The sequence below is a fragment of the Phragmites australis genome, chromosome 4 (assembly GCF_958298935.1).
Source record: "Phragmites australis chromosome 4, lpPhrAust1.1, whole genome shotgun sequence".
In the NCBI taxonomy this organism is placed as follows: domain Eukaryota; kingdom Viridiplantae; phylum Streptophyta; class Magnoliopsida; order Poales; family Poaceae; genus Phragmites; species Phragmites australis.
The window spans coordinates 19,491,132-19,512,661 of NC_084924.1; the positions used below are offsets into that span (position 1 = coordinate 19,491,132).

The 21,530-nt window shown below is 51.8% G+C and overlaps 1 protein-coding gene across 1 annotated transcript; it reads right to left on the reverse strand.

Moving 5' to 3' along the window:
- Positions 1-4,010: 4,010 nt before the first annotated feature.
- On the reverse strand, positions 4,011-20,876 carry LOC133914656 (actin cytoskeleton-regulatory complex protein PAN1-like). Its single transcript, XM_062357713.1, has 4 exons — positions 20,737-20,876; positions 19,589-20,188; positions 18,940-19,490; positions 4,011-4,291 (listed from the first exon to the last, which is right to left on the reverse strand). The coding sequence occupies exons 1-4, from the start codon at positions 20,874-20,876 to the stop codon at positions 4,011-4,013; spliced, it is 1,572 nt and encodes a 523-aa protein (XP_062213697.1).
- Between the last annotated feature and the right edge of the window lie 654 nt (positions 20,877-21,530).

Consider the following 21,530-nt stretch of genomic DNA (forward strand, 5'->3'; position numbering starts at 1 on the left):
CGGGAAAACGGCGAAAGGTGCTAGACGGTGCAGAAGAAAGAAGAGCAGTAATCGACAGACACATGCGCAAAGCAAGGAAAGATGGAGGCCAAGGGCAAACGAGAACACGGTGTGGGTGAAAAGGCCGCTCAGGGAAATCCCTCCCCTTACAAAGGTAAGGGAGAGATCCCACCCCCCCCCCCCCCACCTAGAAAAACGAGTGTATACCCTATCCCTTGGCCTGACAGACCACGATTGTAAGGAAGTGGAACCACCCCCTGTGACCCCCTAACCACAGGACGCCACGCGTCCCACGTCCACCTGAAAAGGCGCAGTCATGCCCTTCTCACAGGGCACATTCAATGCCCCTTGTCACCAGCGTCATCGGACGGACCGTTCAGATCAAGTGGGTCGACTCTTCCCAGGTAAGCCAAGCTATATTAGGGATCAAGAGTCATCGACAGCAAACCAGGAACCACCGGAGACCCTTCTCAGAAGAATCGTGGGCCCGACCGCTCCGTTAGCCGCCCTCACGAGGGGCTATTGTTGGGGGTCGTTGTTAAGGACTCCTGATGGCCCCATGGCTTCGCTGGCCCATGCTCATGGGCCCATGCCTCCCAAAGGCCATTTTCTGACTTTCAGGCTTCAGAGTAACTACCTCTCGGAGCCATGCTTCCCGAAGCCTCCATCTCGCAAAGCCACGCCTCCCCCCGGAGCCCCACGTCTCTGGGGCTCGGGCAGGCTTCCCGAAGGCTACGAGGTAGATCATCAAGCCCCAAGAAAGATCTGCCAAGAGAGGAACACCAGTTATCCTTTACCTGCAAGGAAGTGACCAGCATTAATTAACTAGTCTAGTGGGCGCCGTCCCGACATCCCAGTACAATGGAGGTTATCCTGACACCCCTGACATCACGACGCCAGGCCGCAATTGGCGACCGGCTCACCCCTCTGGGTACAGGTACCCCAACAATTACCATGGTAGATATCTATCTCCTATATAGGGTAAAAAGTAGCTATTCAGGATAAGACCATGTAACTCGATCTTATCCTAGATATTTTACACATAGTGGTAACTTGCACGCTAAACTACGCTCAACCCTATAAATAAGGGGTTGTGGCCATCTGAGCAGGATGACACGCTCAACACAGCACAGATGAGTATAATCACAAAGTTTCCCTATGATACTCCTCCTAGCCTAGTCTATATCTTTACGAGCAATATATTTGTGATGTTTCTTCCTCTCAAACTTCGTCTCTAAACTTGAGTCTCCTCCTTAGAAAAAACTCTCACCGTACTTGCTAGAGTAAGACGATCTCTTGCTCCAACCACTGCCTTTTTTAACAGATAGACTCAAGTGCTTGAGCTTCCATGTACGGTTTGGCTGATGCTGTGTGTGCTTGCACTGAAACAAAAAAATGAAGCTCTGTGGCTCGTATCCTCTGGACCCACTTCTCACATAGACTGTAACTTGTTTTTCAGGCCGAAGATATAGGTTCATTTTCAGAAGTTGACGATCTTGCTAATACATTCTCAAAGGTTAGATTTCCTTGAAAACTGGAATTTGATTTTACAATAATATTCATTAGGTTCATGCGCAAACTCATTTTCCTCATCTTTCATCTTTGTGTTCTTATTGCACTTGATACATCTTTTTAATTAGATAACAGATACTCATTGCAATTCTAAACCTATCCTAATGTTCTGTTTGCATCCAGACATTGAGGGAAATGAAGTTTGTCTCCTCTATGCTAAAACATGGATTACAATTTCTAGCAACATGTACTATACGGAGTTACACCTTTCCCTACCTTTAAAGAGGACTGAAAATTGTTTTAATATAACTCCTCTGAAACCTATCATTCAATCTGCCCCTTGATTTTTTAGTTGTTGAGTTGTTGGTCATATGGTGACTTGATGCACAACTGCCCCTTCCAATGATATGTATGTAATGAAAAGGAAAATACATCGTGATGGCAACTGCCCCTTCCAATGAAATTTATGTAATGAAAAGGGAAAACAAATACTTCCATGGTTGTATACTTGGACTCTGCCTTTTTTTTATTGTGCATTATGATGCATGACTGATTTGCTTACTGCTTCAGTTAGTTCTAGCTTGTATACAAAATGATGAAAGGTAGCAAAAGAATTCATAAAAGTACCGCAGAATATCTATCTCATATGAGCGGCATGTTCCGCTTTTAGCTATTTCACTATTATATTGCAGTTAAACTTGCGTGCAAGTGTTCTCCCATCGTATAAGCTTTTCATTGAAATAGATTATTCTTTAGACTATCTCTCACTGTTACCATTTCTATTGATTTTATGTGCATGTGTTCTAAAATGGGATATTGATTGAGTGACAATGGAAAGTGACAAATGACAATGGGCATTAGATTGCATCGGATGCAAACAAAACAGGCACATGTGTTGGCGTTGGCGTTAACAACAGCACGTGGCGGCAGCGGCTCCAGGATAAAGTGATAGGACATGGATCTCGAAGGCGCTTCTCCGATCAGCGGCATCATGGCTCGTGGGCGAACATCTACATCATCGCGTCTAACCTGACTGTAGGGTGGGGGCCAAGGGTGATGACGAGCAAGGCGAGGGCCGAGGGCGATGGCGAGCAGGCTAGGGTGGCGTGTAGGGTGGGGGCTGAGGGTGATGGTGCACAGGCCGGGGGCAGCGCACAAGCTGGGGGTTAAGGGTGATAGCACGTAGGCCGAGGGCGAGCGAGCGGTAGCCGTCGCCCGGCGGCTAGGGTTCGAGGGCGAGGTGGCTAGGGTAGAGTACGGTCGGAGGTGCCCCATGCGGCCATGCCTAGGTTTTTGGCCGATTAGTTGGGCTGGGTGATCGTGTGCAGTCGGGCTAGCATGTGGGCTCATATGAAAACAAGGATCCTGCAGGAATATCATGATTAAAAACGGGATTTCATTACGGTCGGAAAAACATCAAAACTGTTTTTGGCTTCATTTTTGCGTTAAGTTTTTTGTTTTTGTCTCGATTCCGCGTAAGTCTTGAAAATCTAAAAACGATCAGGATAAATGTAGAAAACGAGAATGGATGGGACGAGATTGCTCCCACCCATTTTCAACCGTATCGAGGTGCCCCGCGCTACAAAGGCTCAGGTACGTCTGCCAAAGAGTACGATAGGTTAGGGACATTTGCGAGCATACGACAGTTTCGATATGGCAAAGACGCCTATTAAGGGTGTGTTTGGTTCTCCGAATGAGGTTTCGTAGAGCTACATCACACAAGTAGGATAAGGGAATGCAAACTGAGCAGAGTCTATTTGTTGAAAAGAAATTAATGTGTTTGGTTAGTTGTATCTGTTTGAACAAGTTGAGCTGAATTTTTGTTTGGTTGACTGAATCTGATATCGCATGAGCAAATATAAGAGTTAAAATTGTGATTAATAAATCACATGAAGATAATTTTGTGACACTAACAAGTGACCCTATCTGCATGAGCTGATACAAAGATTACATTCGCTGTGCCAAGCTGTGAAGCGAAGGTCCAAGATGACACCATATATTTGTATCACAATAGATATAAGTAATTAAATGGACTTCTTCTCGTAATTCTACGTATCACTAAATCAGGATAGAGAGATCTGGAAACCAAACACACCCTGGTATCTGACAACGAGCACACTAGTATCTAGCGTGCATGCATGGAAGTCACGATGCAACACCCACACAATTGCTAGCCTTTCCCCATCGAAATTTCAGAAGAAAGGAATCGACGTAATGCCAAAGTCCTGCCTACGCTCGTAATCGCTTAAACAATTAGCGTATGCGGTGAGTTGTACTGTGGCACGTCCTCCTCAATGAGCTGGCATCGACTTCTGCAGGCGCCGGACCACATGAGGCACGGTGACGACAGTGGCTGGGCCAACTGTCGTTGGTTATGGAAGGCCTTCGCCAGGGCTTTGCATCTAATGTGGTTATGGCAAGAATGGAAGGCTCGCAACAAACCTTTGGTTGGCTCCGAAGTGCCATGTGATAACACTGACAAACTTGTGTTTGCTGCCTCAACAGAGATCATCAATGGAAATAGGGAGATAATCTACCTCTGGCATTCTGCTTGGGCTCAAGGTTAGCGGCCTAGGGACCTTGCTCCTCTCATCTTCGTTGCTTCCAAGGTGAAACGGCGAATGCTTCAGGAGGCAATCACCGATGATTTGTGGATTCAGGATCTCGTGCTCCCTGGCAACATCACGGGCCAGCACATTGCGGAGTTCGTCTGTCTGTGGATAGCCGTGCATTAGGTGCAGCTTCGAACGCACATCCATGATAATATATTTTGGAAATTCTGTAAACATTGGGGAGTACACGATGACTTCAGCTTACTGCGCTCAATTCTGTTGTTATTTGGATGCAAACTACCGCTCTCTGTTCTGGAAAGCCTAGGCCCACCAAAGTATTATTTTTTTCTTGGCTGACGAACTAGAACCGGTTGTGGACCGCTGATAGGCTTGCAGACAGGGGCTGGCCTTCAATACTGCATGTGCTCTATGTAATTGTGTTGCCGAGTCCTGCCACCATCTCTTTGCCGAATGCTACTTTACCACATGTGTATGGCGCCAACTGGCTAATTGAGTGGTCCAACCGGCTCTCAAGCCAGAGCTCTGGCCCCAATCGACAACAACAATAAATGTTTATACACATATATGCTAGTCTGTTGGGAGTTATGAAAAGAGCGAAATAGAATGACTTTTGATCGCAAGGAGCATCGTCCGAGCTATCATACAAAAAATCAAGGATGAAGCTTAGACCTGGCCTTTGCGGGAGCACTCCATTTGGGGGTGCCTAGAAGAGAATAGGCATTTTGCATATCCGGTGCCCAATTGTTGGGCATGCGACACTTTTTGTCCTTTTGTCAATTTTGTACTTTGACCCGTCCGATCTTTCTCTTCTATTAATATAACGGCTAACTCTCCTATCGGCTCGTTCAACAAACACTACTATAAAATCTATTTGGTGAGATGCCCCTATGCAAACAGATCTACAAAGTCGTATGTGTATAGGGTATCGTACTCTGTTCCAAACTAGAACCATCTAAGACAATAACAATGAGCAGTTCTAACAAAATAGGACACTCCATTACATGAACCGTATGTACTATTACTAATTACACAAATGATTCCAATCTACAACCGTGTGTACTATTATTACCCTGTATTGCAGACGGTTCCAAAGGAACAATATAGACCGATCCAAACTGGAACCATCTATAATGTGCATATATAAATTCTCTCACCTCTAGCTTAGTAACAGCCCAAAATCCTGAAACAAAAGAAATAAAAACTATTTTATAGATGAAATAAAAACTTTTGCAAAAAGTAAACAAAATCTTAAGTATATATATGTATACATGCTATGTACTTACATATATGGATATGTATATATGTGTATAAACATATATATATGTATGAAAAGGCTTTTCCTTTATATGAGTATATGTATTTATACAAGCAAATATATATATATGATTGGTTGCTTGTTTGTGTAAGTATATGTGCCGTTTATGTATGCATGTGTGTGTATATATATGCATGACATTCTTGCTATATACATGTATATGTAAATAGAAATGCAAGAGATAAAAAAAGGAAAAAGAAAACGTAAAGAGAAAGAGAAAGAGAAAAACCTACCTATGTCATTTCCCTCTCTAAGCCCACCTCATCTCTCCTCTCTTTCGGCCCAACAACCAACTGGCATGCCTTCTTTCCTTCTCTTCCGCTCTCTCTATTCTTTCTCGGACCACGCACCATCCTCTTTTTAGCCTAGTTTCTCCTGTGCATCCAAGCTAGCCCACTAGCGCCTCCGTCTTCCTCTCGCCAATCCCCTCTATCTCTATTGTTCCCCGACCGAAAAGGGTGGCGGGATCCAGATGAATTCACCTCGGCTACGAATCACCAACTATCTACAAGGTTACCAACGGGACGCAAGAAAAATCATAAACCCTAAACCTTATCTTCGACCAAGTGGGACTCAAACGTGAAATCCAATCGAGATTGGAGCAGTGCAGCCACCGGACTCCTTTGAGACCTAATCCAACACGATACCCCTTTCCTTCGCCCTCCTAACTATATAAACCGAGCCATAGGCCTCCCTCGAGCATCCCGACTGACCATATAAACCGAGCCATAGGCCTCCCTCGAGCATCCCGAGCCTTTTCCCCCACTTCTCACTGTAGATTCCCCACAGGAAGACCACCATTGCCGAGCTCCGAGCACCATAGCCGCCTCGCGCCGCTGCCAACCCTCTCTACTCATCCCCATCGACACGTAGCTCAAATGGAATCACTGGGGTCCACTGAGCCTTTTTCCACCTCTCGTAGAAGAACTCCGAGCAGCGTGACACGATCTCGGTGAAGTTCTAGCAGTGTGACGCTACAGGAAAGCCAGCGTTACCACTCTGTTTTGATCTGAGACTAACAAGGTCACAATCCACCGTACGATCTCTGTCGGTGAATCAGGAACCAAGGGTCCCCGAATCCCGAGGCCAGGCCAACAATCCGCCACGTGGCACCTTCCCGCAGGGTTCACCTCCGCGAGGTACGAAAAGACTAAGTCCCGGGAGAGGGCGCTCGGGGCCACAAATAGTGGTCCCCGATAATCTGCGAAGACTAAGTGACCGGGAAGAGAGTGCTCGGGGAGGTGAACAGTGACCCCCGAGCACCCAAGTCCCCCGACGACCAGGAGAGCCAAGTACCGGGAAGGTTGTGCCCGGGGCTACGAACAGTGGCCCCCGGGCACCCGAGTACCCCGAGGACCCGAGGAAGGTAGTTCCGGGAGAGAGTGCTCGGGGCTGCGAACAGCGGCCCCCGAGCACTCGGTTCCCCGGGGATCTGAACAGTCAAATCCGGGAGAGAGTGCTCAGGGTCGTGAACAGTGACCCTCGAGCACTCGGTTCCCCGAGGACCAAGAGAGGGCTCTCCCGGGAGAGAGTGCTCGGGGAGGTGAACAGTGACCCTCGAGCACTCGGTTCCCCGATGGCCCAAGAAGTCCTTCGTCGGTGGCCCCCACAGGGGTCCAGCGGTGAGGCGTCAGCTTGTGAAAGGCCCGACGCCGCATTTAAGAGCGCGCGTGGCCTGTCACCTCCAACTGCTCCCGCCACGCTCGGTGTCAGTCCCTGCCATATTCTGGCAGAAGGGCGTGGGGACATTTAATGCACGGGTCCCATCCCGCGTCATCTGGCTCGCCTCGGGATAGCTTCGCAAGGCCCGAGGCGCCCCATCTGCCGCTCTGTTGTGGCAGGCGTACAAGACCGAACGAGCACGCCGGGCCGCTCTGCGGCTGCCCAGTGGGCCCTCTCCACAGCGCCCGTTGCCAGCGCCATTATGACGACTGAAGACCGGGCGGGGGCGCGTTTTCAACCCCCTGTCACTTCGCGCAGAGGCCATGGTGACTCCCTTTCCATTTATGGCGCCTTGGAGCTCGTGCCCTCCCTTTCGGGGCATGCTATCGCTGGCGAGTATTTAAGGAGCCGGCAGGCACGGACAAAGGCAACCGAGAGACAATACAAGTTGAAGCTAACAGAAGAACCCAGAACAGAGGGCGCTCGAACTCTCAGACCCTTACTCAGAGATCGAAGAACATCTTCGTACAAGCATAGAAGCTGAAGAACAAGGAGCCTAAAGCTCTAGGATAGACAGACATTCTTGTAACCAGCACATTCCTGTGAGACATTCTCAGGGCATTTATAGCATCCACACAGGAGTAGGGTATTACGCTCAGTGCGGCCCGAACCTGTCTACTCCAGTGCATTTACTGCGTTCTGCATTAGATCATTCCGCACCACCTGCCATTGCATTCATATCCATTTATTTCTCGCGCAAACATATTCAGAATCATCCCCCCGGCCAAATCTCAAAAATGGGTCCCTCAGGATCCCTGCGATAGGAGTTAACCCTCTGACAATCTCCACTCGACGATCTAGATTAGAAATAGTAATACCTCTTCGAGTCGATAGATCGCGACCACTCAATCCAAAATTGACAGCTCAGATTTTATGTAGTTAACGGCACCGTTAGCAACTGTTGACACCATCTGTTAGCCACGTAGGCCCCCACGTAAGCTAGCCACGTTGGCCTCTGCATTTGCGTGTCAGTGCCACCTCGACCTATTTTTCTTGCGTGGCATACACAATCAGTAATTGGTTTTGTTTATTTGTTTTGAGTACTGATGACATCATAAATAGAGTTAATGATGCTATATGTAAATTTAAATAACTAGATTAATTTTGTTAATGTTTAAATAATATTTTCCTTTAGTAAAATAATTCTAAAAATGTATAAATTGGAAAATAATTTTAATATTTTTTAATAATGTCATTTAATTCTTTTTAATGTTTTATAAAGTTTTATAATTCAAATAAATCCTAATAAATTCTAAAAAAATCCTAGATGACTTTGAAAAATTCTAGGAAAATTTCTAACCACATAATTTCATCTGTAGTTAACCTTTTTGTCCTATTTTAAGCTTTCAGAGGTCGTAACATGTTAATTGTACCTTCGATTTGACCTGTTTTTTCATTAGAATGTCCAGAAAAGTGTGATCTTGTGTGTAATAATGATTGTTGTGTAATATTTGGTTCTTTTTTTATCTTGGTGCTTATGTGTTGCTTTTTGCTTATGTTCGCGAGTAGACGTCGACATTTGGGACGAGCTAGAAGAACTTCAGGAACAAGACTTTAAAGACCCAACTGAATACAATGAAGGCAAGTTGTGTTCTTGAACATATTTATCCTAATTTTTAAAATATTTTATTTTACAAACATGCATGCTAATAATTTGGTCAGGATCTCAAGAGTTAGACTTTACCCTAGTTTTCCCTTATCATCCTTGTCGACATGGTTTTGGGTTATGGAAGGGTAGATGACGCTTAGCCTTGCTTTGGTATGGTGGTCATGATAATGGCTCAATGAATATGATAATGGTCCTATGCAACAATGATAAAAGATTGTGGTATAATTTTTGTAGCAACATGGTATAGGGTTTGAGTAATAGTTTGATGAGACTGTTACAGGTTGTACGATTGGATTGTGGTAGTCATGTTCAAATCTAAGGACCGGTTCATGGAGTGATCTTTCTGAGTAAATAATACAACCATAAGCCTGGTATGGGACGGACCTAGCCAAGTAATTTGCATACTCTCAGCATGGTGTAGACCATCTGGTTGTGTGGACCGGAAGGGTGTTCTTCCAGGGTTCCGTTGGCGTAAGAAGGGGCTTCCGTTGATGAGGATTATTCACGCGGTGGTGAAATCTTAGTAGGTATGCACGTACTGAGAAGGGTATTGTAAATGCTTTGTAGTGTTGACACTCAGCGCACACCTAAGAAGTGTGTAAGGTACTGACAGGTACTATCAATAGTGTATGATCATGACTTGTAGATATTCAGAGTGTACAACCTTTGTAGAGTGTACAAATAGATATCCAACCGTACTCATGGTTACGAGTGGCAAGGAAAACCTCACATGATTAGAACTTGATGGTTTGATTGGTTTTTGTCAATCATAGTGGTGGGAACTATGATTGATATGTTGTTTAACCTTGGTGGTGGGAACCTTAGTTGAGGTGTTTGAATGTTGGTTAAGTCAAGATGGTTGGAACCTTGAGGAGATTGTTTATTTATTGTTATTCACTTAATTATTACTATTTTTCAAATATTTATACTTAAATACTATTTTATGCAAAAGAGCTATATTAATTCCTGATAACTTGCTGAGTATGACATGCGCTCACTCTTGCTATCACCAAACAATCAGTTGGAGAAGCTATTGAAGAGTTCGCTGAAAATGGATCGTTCTAAGATGTTTTCTATGTTGGTTTAATATGTGGAATCATTGTGAAGGATTGAAGTCTTTGTAGTTCCGCTGGAGTTTTATTTGGATCTTGACCCTTGAAGCTCACTTTTGTAATACAATTAATGATGATTAAGTGTGATATTGTAATAATATTCATCTATGAAGTCACTATGTATTGAGATTAATTCCTGAACTCAACACATAGATGAGATTGGTCTTTTTCTTGGACCGGTCTCGACAAAGATGGTATTGGAGTCATATAAACCTAAAACGTAATGTAGGATCGAATATGCGCAAAATACCCAATCAGAGGGGGTGAATGATGGCGAAAACCAAATTCAAATGTTAGCTCACCCAAATCAAAACTCGATTTATATTCAGTATTCCACTCAAAATAGAATGTACACACTCTAGTAAAAACAATGTATAGAAAGATCTGCTGGTCGAATTGATATCAAATTTGGTCAGCAGAAAATAGATTCAAATACAGGTATCGAGTAAATCAGATATATGAATCAAAAGTTATTCCTAGTCGAAGCAAATTGTGTCAATCAGTATCGAGTAAATCAAAACTTAGTCAAGTTGACAAAAAGCTACTCGAGAACAAACCAAATCCACTCGAAATTTTCTCAAATCAAACACTAGAAATGCTATCAAGGTTTTGGATGGATTCAACTAAGATGAAACTTGATAAAAGCACGAGATTAATCGAAAACCAAAACCAAACATGCAAAATATAGAACATAGAGAAAATTCCAAATCAGCAACTCATCAACTTACAAAACTTGATTTTCATTACATAGATGAGTTTACAAGATACCAATCCAAAGAATCCAACAAGGATTTCCACGAAATCCCAAAACGGCTCTCCCTCTCGAGTTTCTCTATCTCTCTGCTGCGTTCTGTGCACTTCTTCTGTGCTCTACCCAATACAACAGACCTCTCTATTTATAGGGTAGCCAGACCAAATCGAACTACAACTCCCTGTCGTATTCAATCTGGTCCCTATCCTCCTCTAATCACAAAAGAACAAATAACTTCCTCTAAATAAGCTAATTAGCCAACAACTCTTACATAATCATGCATGCACATCTCCCATGCACACATACATATACGTAACCAACTCAGAGTCCGTCTTTGACACTAACTCTTGTCTCAAGTCCAGTCACCACACGAATCCCTCGTGCTTGCTCCAACTTGAACATGAATTAGTCTTCACATCCTCTCATAATCAGATCGCCTCCTGCATCCATCGCGAAGCCTTATCTCCATATGCATTATTTTCTCGGCTCGAACGTCCCGCATGACATCCTCGATCACCACAACCTCAGTTCCTCCTAAACCTAGTCACTGAACCTCAGTTCCTCCCTGAACTTAGTTCGTTGATCCATCATCGACCACATTCGCCTTCGAGCAACACCTACACATGAATCAAACAACAATCGAGTACGAGCACAAGTCCTTCCTGACTTGACTCAAGATCAGTTCACGCAACACCACGCAAACTCCAAGAAAAACAAACACGCTAACATAAGCATACCCAACTAATGATAGCGCATCAAACCAATAATGCTATCCAAGCATATCTTAGCAACTCATGAACATCAACCAAATGTCATTATGTTAAATCACTTTGCTCTGCCAATTTCATCAAACAAACCAATTTTTCATCACATGATCTCACACGTAACCTTAGATAGCATGGTCAGCCCTAAAAAGATAAAAACTTGAAAACCTAAAATCTATACTCAAATACCTCTCATGTTCCTTGCTTCCTTAATGGTTTATTCATCCCATCGTATGCTTAAACCTACAGATGGCATCGGATCTCAACGAAGTCCTCCACTCCAATGAATTGCGCCATGGGATTATACCAATGAGACTTTGGTTCGTGCTCATGAATATGGGTCACCAAAAGAAGCCACGATATGAGGGAACAAGACAAGACAACAGTTTGGGGTGAAGTGTCACCATCTTCGTTTATGGAAGATGTGCTCACAAAGGAGAATTCAGAGTCGCTCTCACATACTCAATGGAGACAAGAAGGGCTAGCTTTTAAGATGGCATATGGGACGCTGCATGCCAAGCTCTCTATCACGTGTGCCTGGACTATGGATCAACCATCAAGAACTCACTGTACTGCTACATCCCCATGCGTCGCCCCATAAGCCTGGAGGCAACTGTCCAATGCTACTGCACTAAAGAAAACACCACACTTTAGTTGCAACTTCACCTCACTGTTGCCTTGGATTGACAGTATGAGAACACTATGTTAGAACTGAAGGCCATTCGACAACACTTTGAAGATGTTGAAGAAGAGAACATGGGACATCGTCATCACCTACAAGATGATGCTACACCTACACCAACCTCACCCCCAAGCAAGAGATCACGCTCCGAGCCTGTTGGTGAATCAGGAACCAGGGGTCCCCGAATCCCGAGGCCAGGCCAGCAATCCGCCACGTGGCACCATCTCGCGGGGTCACCTCCGCAAGGTAAAAAAGACTAAGTCCTGGGAGAGGGCGCTCAGGGCCACAATCAATGGTCCCCGAGTACCCGGGTTCCCCGATGATCTGCGAAGATTAAGTGACCGGGAAGAAAGTGCTCAGAGAGGTAAACAGTGACCCCTGAGCACCCAAGTCCCCCGACGACCAAGAGAACCAAGTACCGGGAGGGGTATGCCCGGGGCTGCGAGCAGTAGCCCCCCGGGCACCCAAGTACCCCGAGGACCCACTGAAGGAAGTTCCGGGAGAGAGTGCTCAGGGCTGCGAGCAGCGGCCACCGAGCACTCTATTCCATAAGGATCCGTACAAGCATGCCCGGGAGAGAGTGCTCGGGGAGGTGAACAGTGGCCCCCGAGCACTCGGTTCCCCAAGGACCAAGGAAGGGCGTTCTCGGGAGAGAGTGCTCGGGGAGGTGAACAGTGACCCCCGAGCACTCGGTTCCTCGACAACCCAGGAAGCCCCTCCGTCAGTGGCCCCCACAGGGGTCCGGCGATGAGGTGTCAGCCGGTGAAAGGCCCGAGGCCGTATTTAAGAGCGCGCGCCATGCTCGGTGTCAGTTCCTGCCATATTCTGGCAGAAGGGCATGGGGACATTAAATGCACGGGTCCCATCCCATGCCATCCGATGCGCCTCGGGATAACGTCGCAAGGCCCGAGGTGTTCCGTCTGCCGCGCTGCGGTGGCAGGAGAACAAGATAGGGCTGGCACGCCGGGCCGCTCTGTGGCTGCCTGGTGGGCCCTCTCCACGGCGCCCGTTGCCAATGACATCATGACGGCTAATGACCGAGCGCGGGGCATGTTTTCAACCCCCGTCCTTCGCACAGAGGCTATGATGACGCCCTTTCCATTTATGGTGCCTTGGAACTTATGCCCTCCCATTCGGGGCACGCTACTGCCGGCGGGTATTTAAAGCAGCCGGCAGCACGGACAAAAAAAAAAGCGAAAGAAGCGCTCAAGCTGAAAAAACTCGGCAAGCTCTGCACGGTTGAAGAAGTTAAGGAAGTAGAGAAGATCGAGAAATCCAAGAGCACTCAAAGCCAACAGATACACACAGACCGAAGAACAAGGAGCCCCAGGCTCTAGGATAGACAAACATTCTTGTAACTAGCACATTCCTGAGAGACATTCTCAGGACATTTATAGCATCCACACAGGAGTAGGGTGTTACGCCTCCGTGCGGCCCGAACCTGTCTAAACCCCCAGTGCATTTACTTCGTTCCGCATTAGATCACACCACCCGACCAGCCATCACATTCATATCCATTTATTTCTTCGGAAAACTTATTCAGAATCATCACCCCGGCTGAATCTCTAAAAAGGGGTCCCTCAGGATCCCTGCGACAGGAGTTAACCCTCCGACAGCTGGTGCGCCAGGTAGGGGGAGGTATCCCTGAATTTGTTTGTTTGTTTTCTCCTACAGAAAAAATGGCTGGCAGTCATCGTCTCCAGCGCTCTGGCTCCAGCTCCAGTGAGGAAATGAAGCCCCTCGCTCAGGAGGCCCTAGTCGCTGCTGCATCCTAGCAGCAGCCACGATCTGCACGCACAGTGTTCCCCTCTCAGGGGGACCATGGCGCTGGGCCCAGCAGGGCCACCGCCACCGTCACCGGTGCACCATCCAACCCCCAACAGGTGGCCGAAACTCCTGCCGCCAGGTCCGCGTCTGGACAGCGCCGGGCGCTGCTGCGGCGTAGGCTCGCCTTCAGCGAGGCCAGTACTGGGAGCGTGTTGCTTGCGGCGTAAGCCCTCCTCAGGCACCCGCCAGTCCAGGCAGCGGGGGAAACCCCGGAAGGCCGCTGGCTCCAGGAAGTAACCGCCTTAGTCAGCACGGCCCACCGCCAGGTGCTGGCCGAAAGTTCCCGCGCTACCTCACACCGCGGCGAAGCTAAGACCGGCCCATCATCAGGTGGTGGTCGCACTGGTCGGGGGGCCTCCAAGCGGAGCGCTGTCCCACTGGCCACTACCGGAGCCCAGGACCTCCAGTTGCACCTCAACGAGCGGAGGGGCATCGAAGAAGCACGCGTCACCCTCGAGCGCTAGCGGGAGACTTAGCATGAGGCTGAAGCCGAGGACCAGGCCTCCTCTTTGCCGGCCCATGATCGCCGGGGCTCCCCGGCTCGTCGGCGTTCATCGCCCAAGGGCGCTGCCCACGCCGCAGGGTACGGCACCGGTTGCCGAGCCTTCACCAGTGAGCTCCGCCAGGTCAAATGGCCCACCAAGTTCCGCCCAGAACTTCCGGAGAAGTACGACGGGTCCATCGACCCTGTCGAGTTCCTCCAGATATACACCACTGCTGTCCAAGCAGCTGGCGGCAGTGAAAAGGTGATGGCCAACTACTTTCATGTCGCCTTGAGGGGCTCTGTCAGCTCTTGGCTTATGAACTTACCCCGAGGATCTATCAGCTCCTGGGATGATCTTTGCCACCAGTTTGTGGCTAACTTTCAGGGCACATTCATGCGCCCCGACCTGGAGCTACGGTACATCTCTCGCCGCGATAACGCTCTGGCCGATGACCTTTCTCGCCTGGCCTCCTCTCGTAAGTGTGTCCCTGCCGAATTCTTTGAAAAAAGACTCACACGGCCTTCCATCCTGCCTGCCGAACAGAACGAAGGGGAAACCTCGAGCCCAATTCAGGGGACCCCGGCGGTGCCCTCAGTGGGAAGCCCCGACAGGGTGCCACCGCCCGGCGAGTGCGCTGCACTTGCTGGCTGTTCTCAAGATGCCTCGTGGATGGATGAGATCCGAGGGTACTTGAAAGAAAAGTTCCTCCTCAGGGATGATGCCTCTGCGGAAAGAGTTGCTCGACAGTTCAAACGCTATGCCATAGTAGATGGGGATCTCTACCGGCATGGTGCAGGCGGCGTCCTCCTGAAATGCATCACCCAAGCAGAAGGCGGCGAGCTTCTCGCTGAGGTCCACGAGGGCGAGTGCGGTGGCCATGCATCGTTCTGCACGTTGGTCGGGAAGGCCTTCCGGCAAGGTTTCTACTGGTCTACAACCCTCCAGGATGCTTTTGAGCTGGTTCGGCGCTGCAGGGCGTGCCAGCTCCACGCAAAGCAGATTCACCAGCCAGCTCAGGCTCTTCAAACCATCCCCCTGTCATGGCCTTTCGCGGTCTAGGGACTGGACATTCTGGGTCCATTCCCCCGAGCAATCGGGGGCTATGAGTACCTTTATGTCGCCATTGATAAGTTCACCAAGTGGCCGGAGGCGGTTCCAGTCGTCAAGGTGACCAAGAACACGGTGCTCTAGTTTATCCACGGTATCACCAGTCGCTTCGGTGTCCCGAACCGGATCATCACCGACAATGGCACTCAGTTCACAAGTGCCCTATTCGGGGACTACTGCGAGGACCTCAGCATCAAGCTCTGCTTCACCTCTGTCGCTCATCCTCGGAGCAATGGGCAGGTCGAGCGCGCCAACGTGGAGATACTGAAGGGGCTCAAAACCCGGACCTACAATGTGCTCGCAAAGCACGAGAAAGAGTGGATCGACGAGCTGCCTGCTGTGCTATGGACCAATCGGACCACACCAAGTCGCGCTACCGGGGAGACTCCTTTCTTCCTTGTGTACTGCGCTGAGGCGGTCCTCCCCTTCGAGCTCACTCTAGGCTCCCCTCGGGTGCATGCCTACTCTGAAGAAGAACAGGAATAGCGAAGGCGCGATGACATCGACTACTTGGAGGAGCTCCGGTGGCGTGCCACCGTCCGAGCAGCCCGTTACCAGCAAAGCCTGCGGCGCTATCATCAGCGCCACATCCGGGCCCGGTCTCTCGAGGTGGGGGATCTAGTTCTCCGACATGTCCAATCACGCGAAGGAAGGAATAAACTGTCCCCTATGTGGGAAGGCCCCTTTACCGTGATCAGAGTCCCGCGAGAAGGCTCCTTTCGGCTGGCTGCAGAGGATGAGCAGTCGCTCCCCAACGCGTGGAACATCGAGCATCTGCGCAAATTCTTCCCGTAGATGGCATGTATGCGTGCTCAGGTCAACCAGGCCGGGGGCTTCCCCCCCATCCAAGTTGACTGGGGGCTACCACTAACCGGGTAAGTCACCCAGTCTTGCAAAAATTGTCAATACAATATATATGTTATCAATGTGCAGTTCTTATGTCAAATTTTATTTTTTCTGGAAACCATATGTTTAATCTGTCTGGTGAGATGCTCAATTGTGCGAGAAAAAATTTTCTCTCTCATTTTCCCCGCTGATAAAAGAATCCCGATCGGTATGCGCACGGGCAGTTGCCGCTGACTTATGTTTGTCGTGGTAGGCTGTGGTGTTCGGTGTCATGGCTGTTCCCCGGGCATCACCGAGTCCCTGGGGTTCTCGGATAATCCTATCACTCGAGCAAAGAGTAGTCCGGAGCCTAGGCCCCAGGGGCGGGCTGTCGGTGCTCGGTCTGGTCTGTCATACCCGGGCGCCACCGAACCGTAGGACCTCTAGGTTATGCCTCTGCCTGTATAGTCCGTCATTCTGGGTATTCGAGAGGTCTCAGGTCGAAAACAAGAGTAGCCTATAATAAGTACCGCACTAACAGAGCGCACCAAGCAAAGAATTTTTCTATTTTTCTCGAATCACAGATCAATAATCAAAAGCAAAAGCAGCTCGACCTCGAGGGCCTCAGTGCCTAGGTCGCTGCTCGGGCCTAGGGGTCCTCGGGTGGTCCTACTGCTCAGGCTTGAGTGGTTGGGATCGCCTGGTCCTGGGCTCCCCATCACGCTCCCCAGTGCTCGGGTGCTCCAGCTAAAGGAACCAAGTTCCCGGGCACCCCGAGCTCGGAGTGCATACCTCTCCTCGAACGGTCGGCCGAAAAGCTGACAGCTGTCCATTGAGTGGTTAAATTCATACGAATTTACATTCAGTAATATATTGTTCCCGAGTTATCCTCGGGGCCCTCGTATTCTAATCTGTTCGGCGAGATGGTCTCCTCGCGCACAAAACCCTGCCACGTGTCCGCTTTTCCCAGAACGACAGAACGGACAGTAGAAAGGTGTACCATACGAACGGTGATGTCTGACCGAAGTACTTCATGGTGGTCGTGGTGTTTGGTCCGCTTAAAAGGCCCCGGGTACTACCAAGCCTCTAGGGTTCTCGGGTAATCTCACCGCTCGAGCAAAGAGTGGTCGGGAGCCTAGACCCTGGGGGCGGGCTCTCGGTGCTCGGACCGGTCCATCCTAGCCCGGGCACCACCAAACCGTGGGGATTCTTGGTCGCATTTCCGCCCGCACGTGTCTCCAGTCTACCTGTTTGAGTGGTCACAAAATGGGAAAGTGTTCACTGGTCGTGGCGTGCTCTGTGCTGGATCGACATATCTCCCGAGCAAGGAAGTTCGTGCCTTTGTCTCTTGACTTAGCCGCTGAGGACTCGCGAGGGCTCGGGGGCTGAACGTGCAAAGAAGGCCTCACTACTCGGACGATGAGTGGTCGGGGCAACTTCGTTCTCGGGGAGGGAAAGGTCGGGCTCGGTCTGACTGAGTACTCCTCGGGACATCAAGTGAAAAGAACAGATACTTCATCAAGCATTTGGAAGAACACTGGAGTTGCGACCCCAAAGAAAGGCTTCAATTATATTCACAAGAAAGGACAGCTATTCTGAGGGATCACTCCCATATTTACATCAAATCAATGAAAAAGAAAATTACAAAAGCCTAATCTAAGTCAGAGCCGTCGGGCTCAGAAGATAGCGGGGCCTCCTCACCGCTGCTCCCCAGGTCCAGAGTCGGCGGTGCCTCCCGCATGAAGCAAGCCACCACCTCGGCGGCAACACCCTAGACTGCTTCTTGGGCGGCCTCCTCCTCAGCCTCGACCACCCCTTCCCGAGCTGGTTCCAGCGAGAAGTTCGGATCCTGGCTCCGGTAGCAGGCCAGGACGTGCTCGGCCACCGCTTGGGCCAAGCCACGCCCTTCCCGGGCGGCTAGCTCCTGCACAGCCTGGGGAAGCACCTCGAGTCACTGGCTGATTTTCTGGAAGCCAAGGGCGATATGGCCGATGCCCGTCCCCTTCGCTCCCACGTGGACTCGCCCGAGCCCGGCCACCCTCACGAACCTCCGTGCTTGCCGAAGGATGTCTTCCATCATCAGCTTCACATTGGTCCATTCGGCCCTAGCGGTCTCGAGCTCGTCCTTCATGCTCTGCAGCCGCTCCTCGAGGCTCAGTCCCTCGGCCGTGCTGGTCAGGGCGGCGTTGGGCGCCGGGGCTTCGGCCTACTTCTGCTTCACCTGCTCGGCGAGGGTAGAGAGGGCCTGCTCCTGGGTAGTCAGCTCTGACTCCCACATGGTGGCCCGCTCTTCCCGAGCAACTGAGGCCACCAACGCCTCGGCAGCCTCTGTCTCCCGGTGGATCAGTAGCTCCTCCCGGGCGTCCAGAGCCGTCGCCGTGATGCTGACGCTGGTCTCGCAGATCGCGATGTCCTCCTCCTGGCGCCGGAGTTCCTCCTCCCGACGCTGGAGCTCGGCGCGGCTCTGCTCAACCTCGCCTTTCTGGCGGGCCAAGTTCGCCTGGGAGGCCTCCACCATCCTCTCGCGAGACAGGATTGCCTCCTCCTGAGCCCGCACCAACCTCTCCCTGGCGGGCACCTCGGCGGCCCGTCGCCGCGATGTCTCGGCCAGGCGGGCGGCTTCTTCTTGCTCCTGCACGGCCTCCGTGCGTATGCCCTCCAGGGCCTCCCGCTCCGCCTCTATCACGCGCCGCTCATTCTCGTTGACGGCGCGTGCCGCGGTGACGCGGGCCTCAAAAAGGCGTCTGCCCTCGGCCAGTCGCTCCCTCACCTCAAGAAGGGCGGTGCGGCCCGCCTCAAGCTGCGTCTTCTCCCCCACCACGGCCGCCTCTAGCCGCTCGATCACCTCCCGGGCGCTTCCTAGCACGTCCAAGAGGGGTTCTGCAGGCCGGCTGGGTGACGGTCGGGCGCTGGGTCCCCTGAGAGCCCTCTTTGAGGGGCTCGGGGTCCCCGAATACTGCCACGCAGGCACCACACTCGATGTGCTCGGGGCGGGCTCCGCCGGCGCCGGTTGCTCGGGCGCGACCTCTGCCATCGGCTCAGGGCAGGGCGGCGCCTGTGGCTCTGTTTCTGTCGGCGCACTCTGCGGCTCCGGCTCCTCCCGCATGCTCAGCGGCTCTGGCTCCACTGGTGCGCTCAGCTCAGGGGCTAAAGCCGGCCTCGGCGCCTCCGGCCATCCTTGGTCTCCGGCGGTGTCTATAGGCGGCCTGAAAAAGAAAATAAGGTCAGTCTTCGAACTCACTCCGGGCAAGGCATGCTCAGGGAAAAGGGGGAAACTTACGCAGTTTTGGGTCTTCGGTATTGCCATCTTGATTCCGGGATCCTGTATTCTGGGCCTGATGGCTTTGGCTCGGAATCCTCCCTCCTCTTCTTCCACGGGAGGCTCTGCGGGGCCGCCGTGGGGTCCGTCTCTTCCGGCGGGCCGGCTTGGGCACTCGCTGTGCCCGTGCTCCCGAGCCAGCCTTGGTCTCTGGGTTCCAGACCAAGCCCAAGCAGATCAAGGTCTGGTTCCAAAACCGCAGATGCTGCCTCCATCGCCGGCCCCGCGCCGGACGGTTGGCCGCCCCGGCCTGCCTCCTTCGCGCCACCCGCCAGCGGCCGCTGCCGCGGTTGCAACGACGACGACGAAGACGTCGGCGTAGGAGCGAAAGTCCGGGGGCGCTTCCCTTTGTACCCCGGCGCTGTCGCCGCCCCACTGCCGGCGGCGCCTCCTCCACCGGCCTGGCGGCTGCTTCCATCAGCAGCCCCACGGCTGGCCTGCGGCCCGCCACCCGCGGCGCCTGGGCCGCCGGTCTGCGCTGGGCTGCTTGCGGCCTCCTCGCCGCTCGTCTGCGGCCTGCTTCTGGCGGCGTCCCCGCCGGGGGCAGTCGGAGCGCGGCCGGTCGCCTCATCCACCCCCGGGAATCTGGATAGTCCTGGGGTTCCGGCGCCCTGGCCGGTCGACCAGCCCCTGGGCGTCGAACTCCGGCAGCGTCGCTTGTAGCGCCACCCGGTTCGGGTCGGCGCAGAGCACCAACTCCTTCCATGGAAGCTCCACCCGGCCCAGGTCATCCACTCCGGTCACCACCCGGAGCAGGCCCCTCAGCGCCGCGTCGTCCAGGTCCCACTCCGCGCCGATCTGGGTCCCACTCCGCGCCGATCTGGGTCCTGGTGATGTCCTGGGGACCCGTGTACACCCAGCAAGGCCGGGCCCGCTCCCGCAGAGGCGCCAGGCGGCGGCGCAGATAGTTCGCCACCACCATCACCGAAGTGAGCCCGGCCTGGCGCAGGAAGTTGATGCGGTCCAGGACCGGCTCCATCCGCTCGTCCGCCTGTGGCGGCGCCTCCCAGGTTGGCTTCTGGGGCTCCACCGCCCTCTCCGGCAGCGTCAGGCGGTCGTGGGGACTGACGTCGACGTAGAACCAGTCGCACCGTCAGTCGTCCCATTAGCTCCACAGCACCTAGGGAATGTACTGCTCCCCCAGGCCGTCCCGCACCCGGAAATTGCAGCAGTCGGCGACGTCGGCGGTGGAGAAGCCCCTCTTCTTCTCGGCCGGCCGCAGCACAAAGAAGTGTCGGAAGAGCGACACCGTCGGCGGCACCCCCACAAACATCTCGCAGAGGTGGGCGAAGACCGCCAAGATGACGACGGAGTTCGGGCTGAGATACACCAGCTGGGTCCCGAACGTGTCGAGGATCTGGAGAAAGAAGGTCGAGAACGGCGGCACCAGCCTGGCCGCCATGAAGGAGGTGAAGAGGACGATGCGCTCTGGCCGGTCCGTCACCAGCGGAAAGCTCGCCGGCATCACCACCGAGGCCTCCCGCTGGCCTTCGGGCACCATCAATTTCCGCACTTTGTCCGCCGCCTCCTCGTTTACGAGCCGGGACTCCGGCAGCATGCTGTCGGGTGTCTTGTCGTGGCCGCTTCCTCCCGCTCTCAGCATCTTGTCAGGGTGGGAGATGATTTGGACCGGTGGGGGAAAAGTGGTGCTCTGATCGCCTAAGGGAGGATGAGGGCTCAGGAGCGCAAGGAAGAAGAAGATTTGATCGCAAAGATGGCGTAAAGAGGGGGGGGGCGGTTCGCTCCCCTCCTCCTTTTATACTCCAGGGAAATTCAAACGTCACCTGCCGTGATCCGCACGGTGAGACGGTTTCCTCGGCCAGTGCAACCGACAGGCAAATCTCCCTCGGGTCGTGCGGTTGTCAGCGGTTGCCAGGCGCACTTTCCTCGATCTGCACGGTTACCACGCGCGCCGCCTGCCTCGTTA

Bases quoted from the DNA above. Each gene is read 5' to 3' on its own strand.
- LOC133914656 (XM_062357713.1), bottom strand. From the start codon at position 20,876: ATGTTTGTGGGGGTGCCGCCGACGGTGTCGCTCTTCCGACACTTCTTT. The intron at 20,189-20,736 runs GTACATTCCCTA...AGGACTATCCAG, and splicing joins CGGGACGGCCTGGGGGAGCA to ATTCCCGGGGGTGGATGAGG. The intron at 4,292-18,939 runs GCATACGCACGG...CAATGTTTACAG, and splicing joins GGAGCGGGAGGCCCTGGAGG to AATTTCCAAAATATATTATC.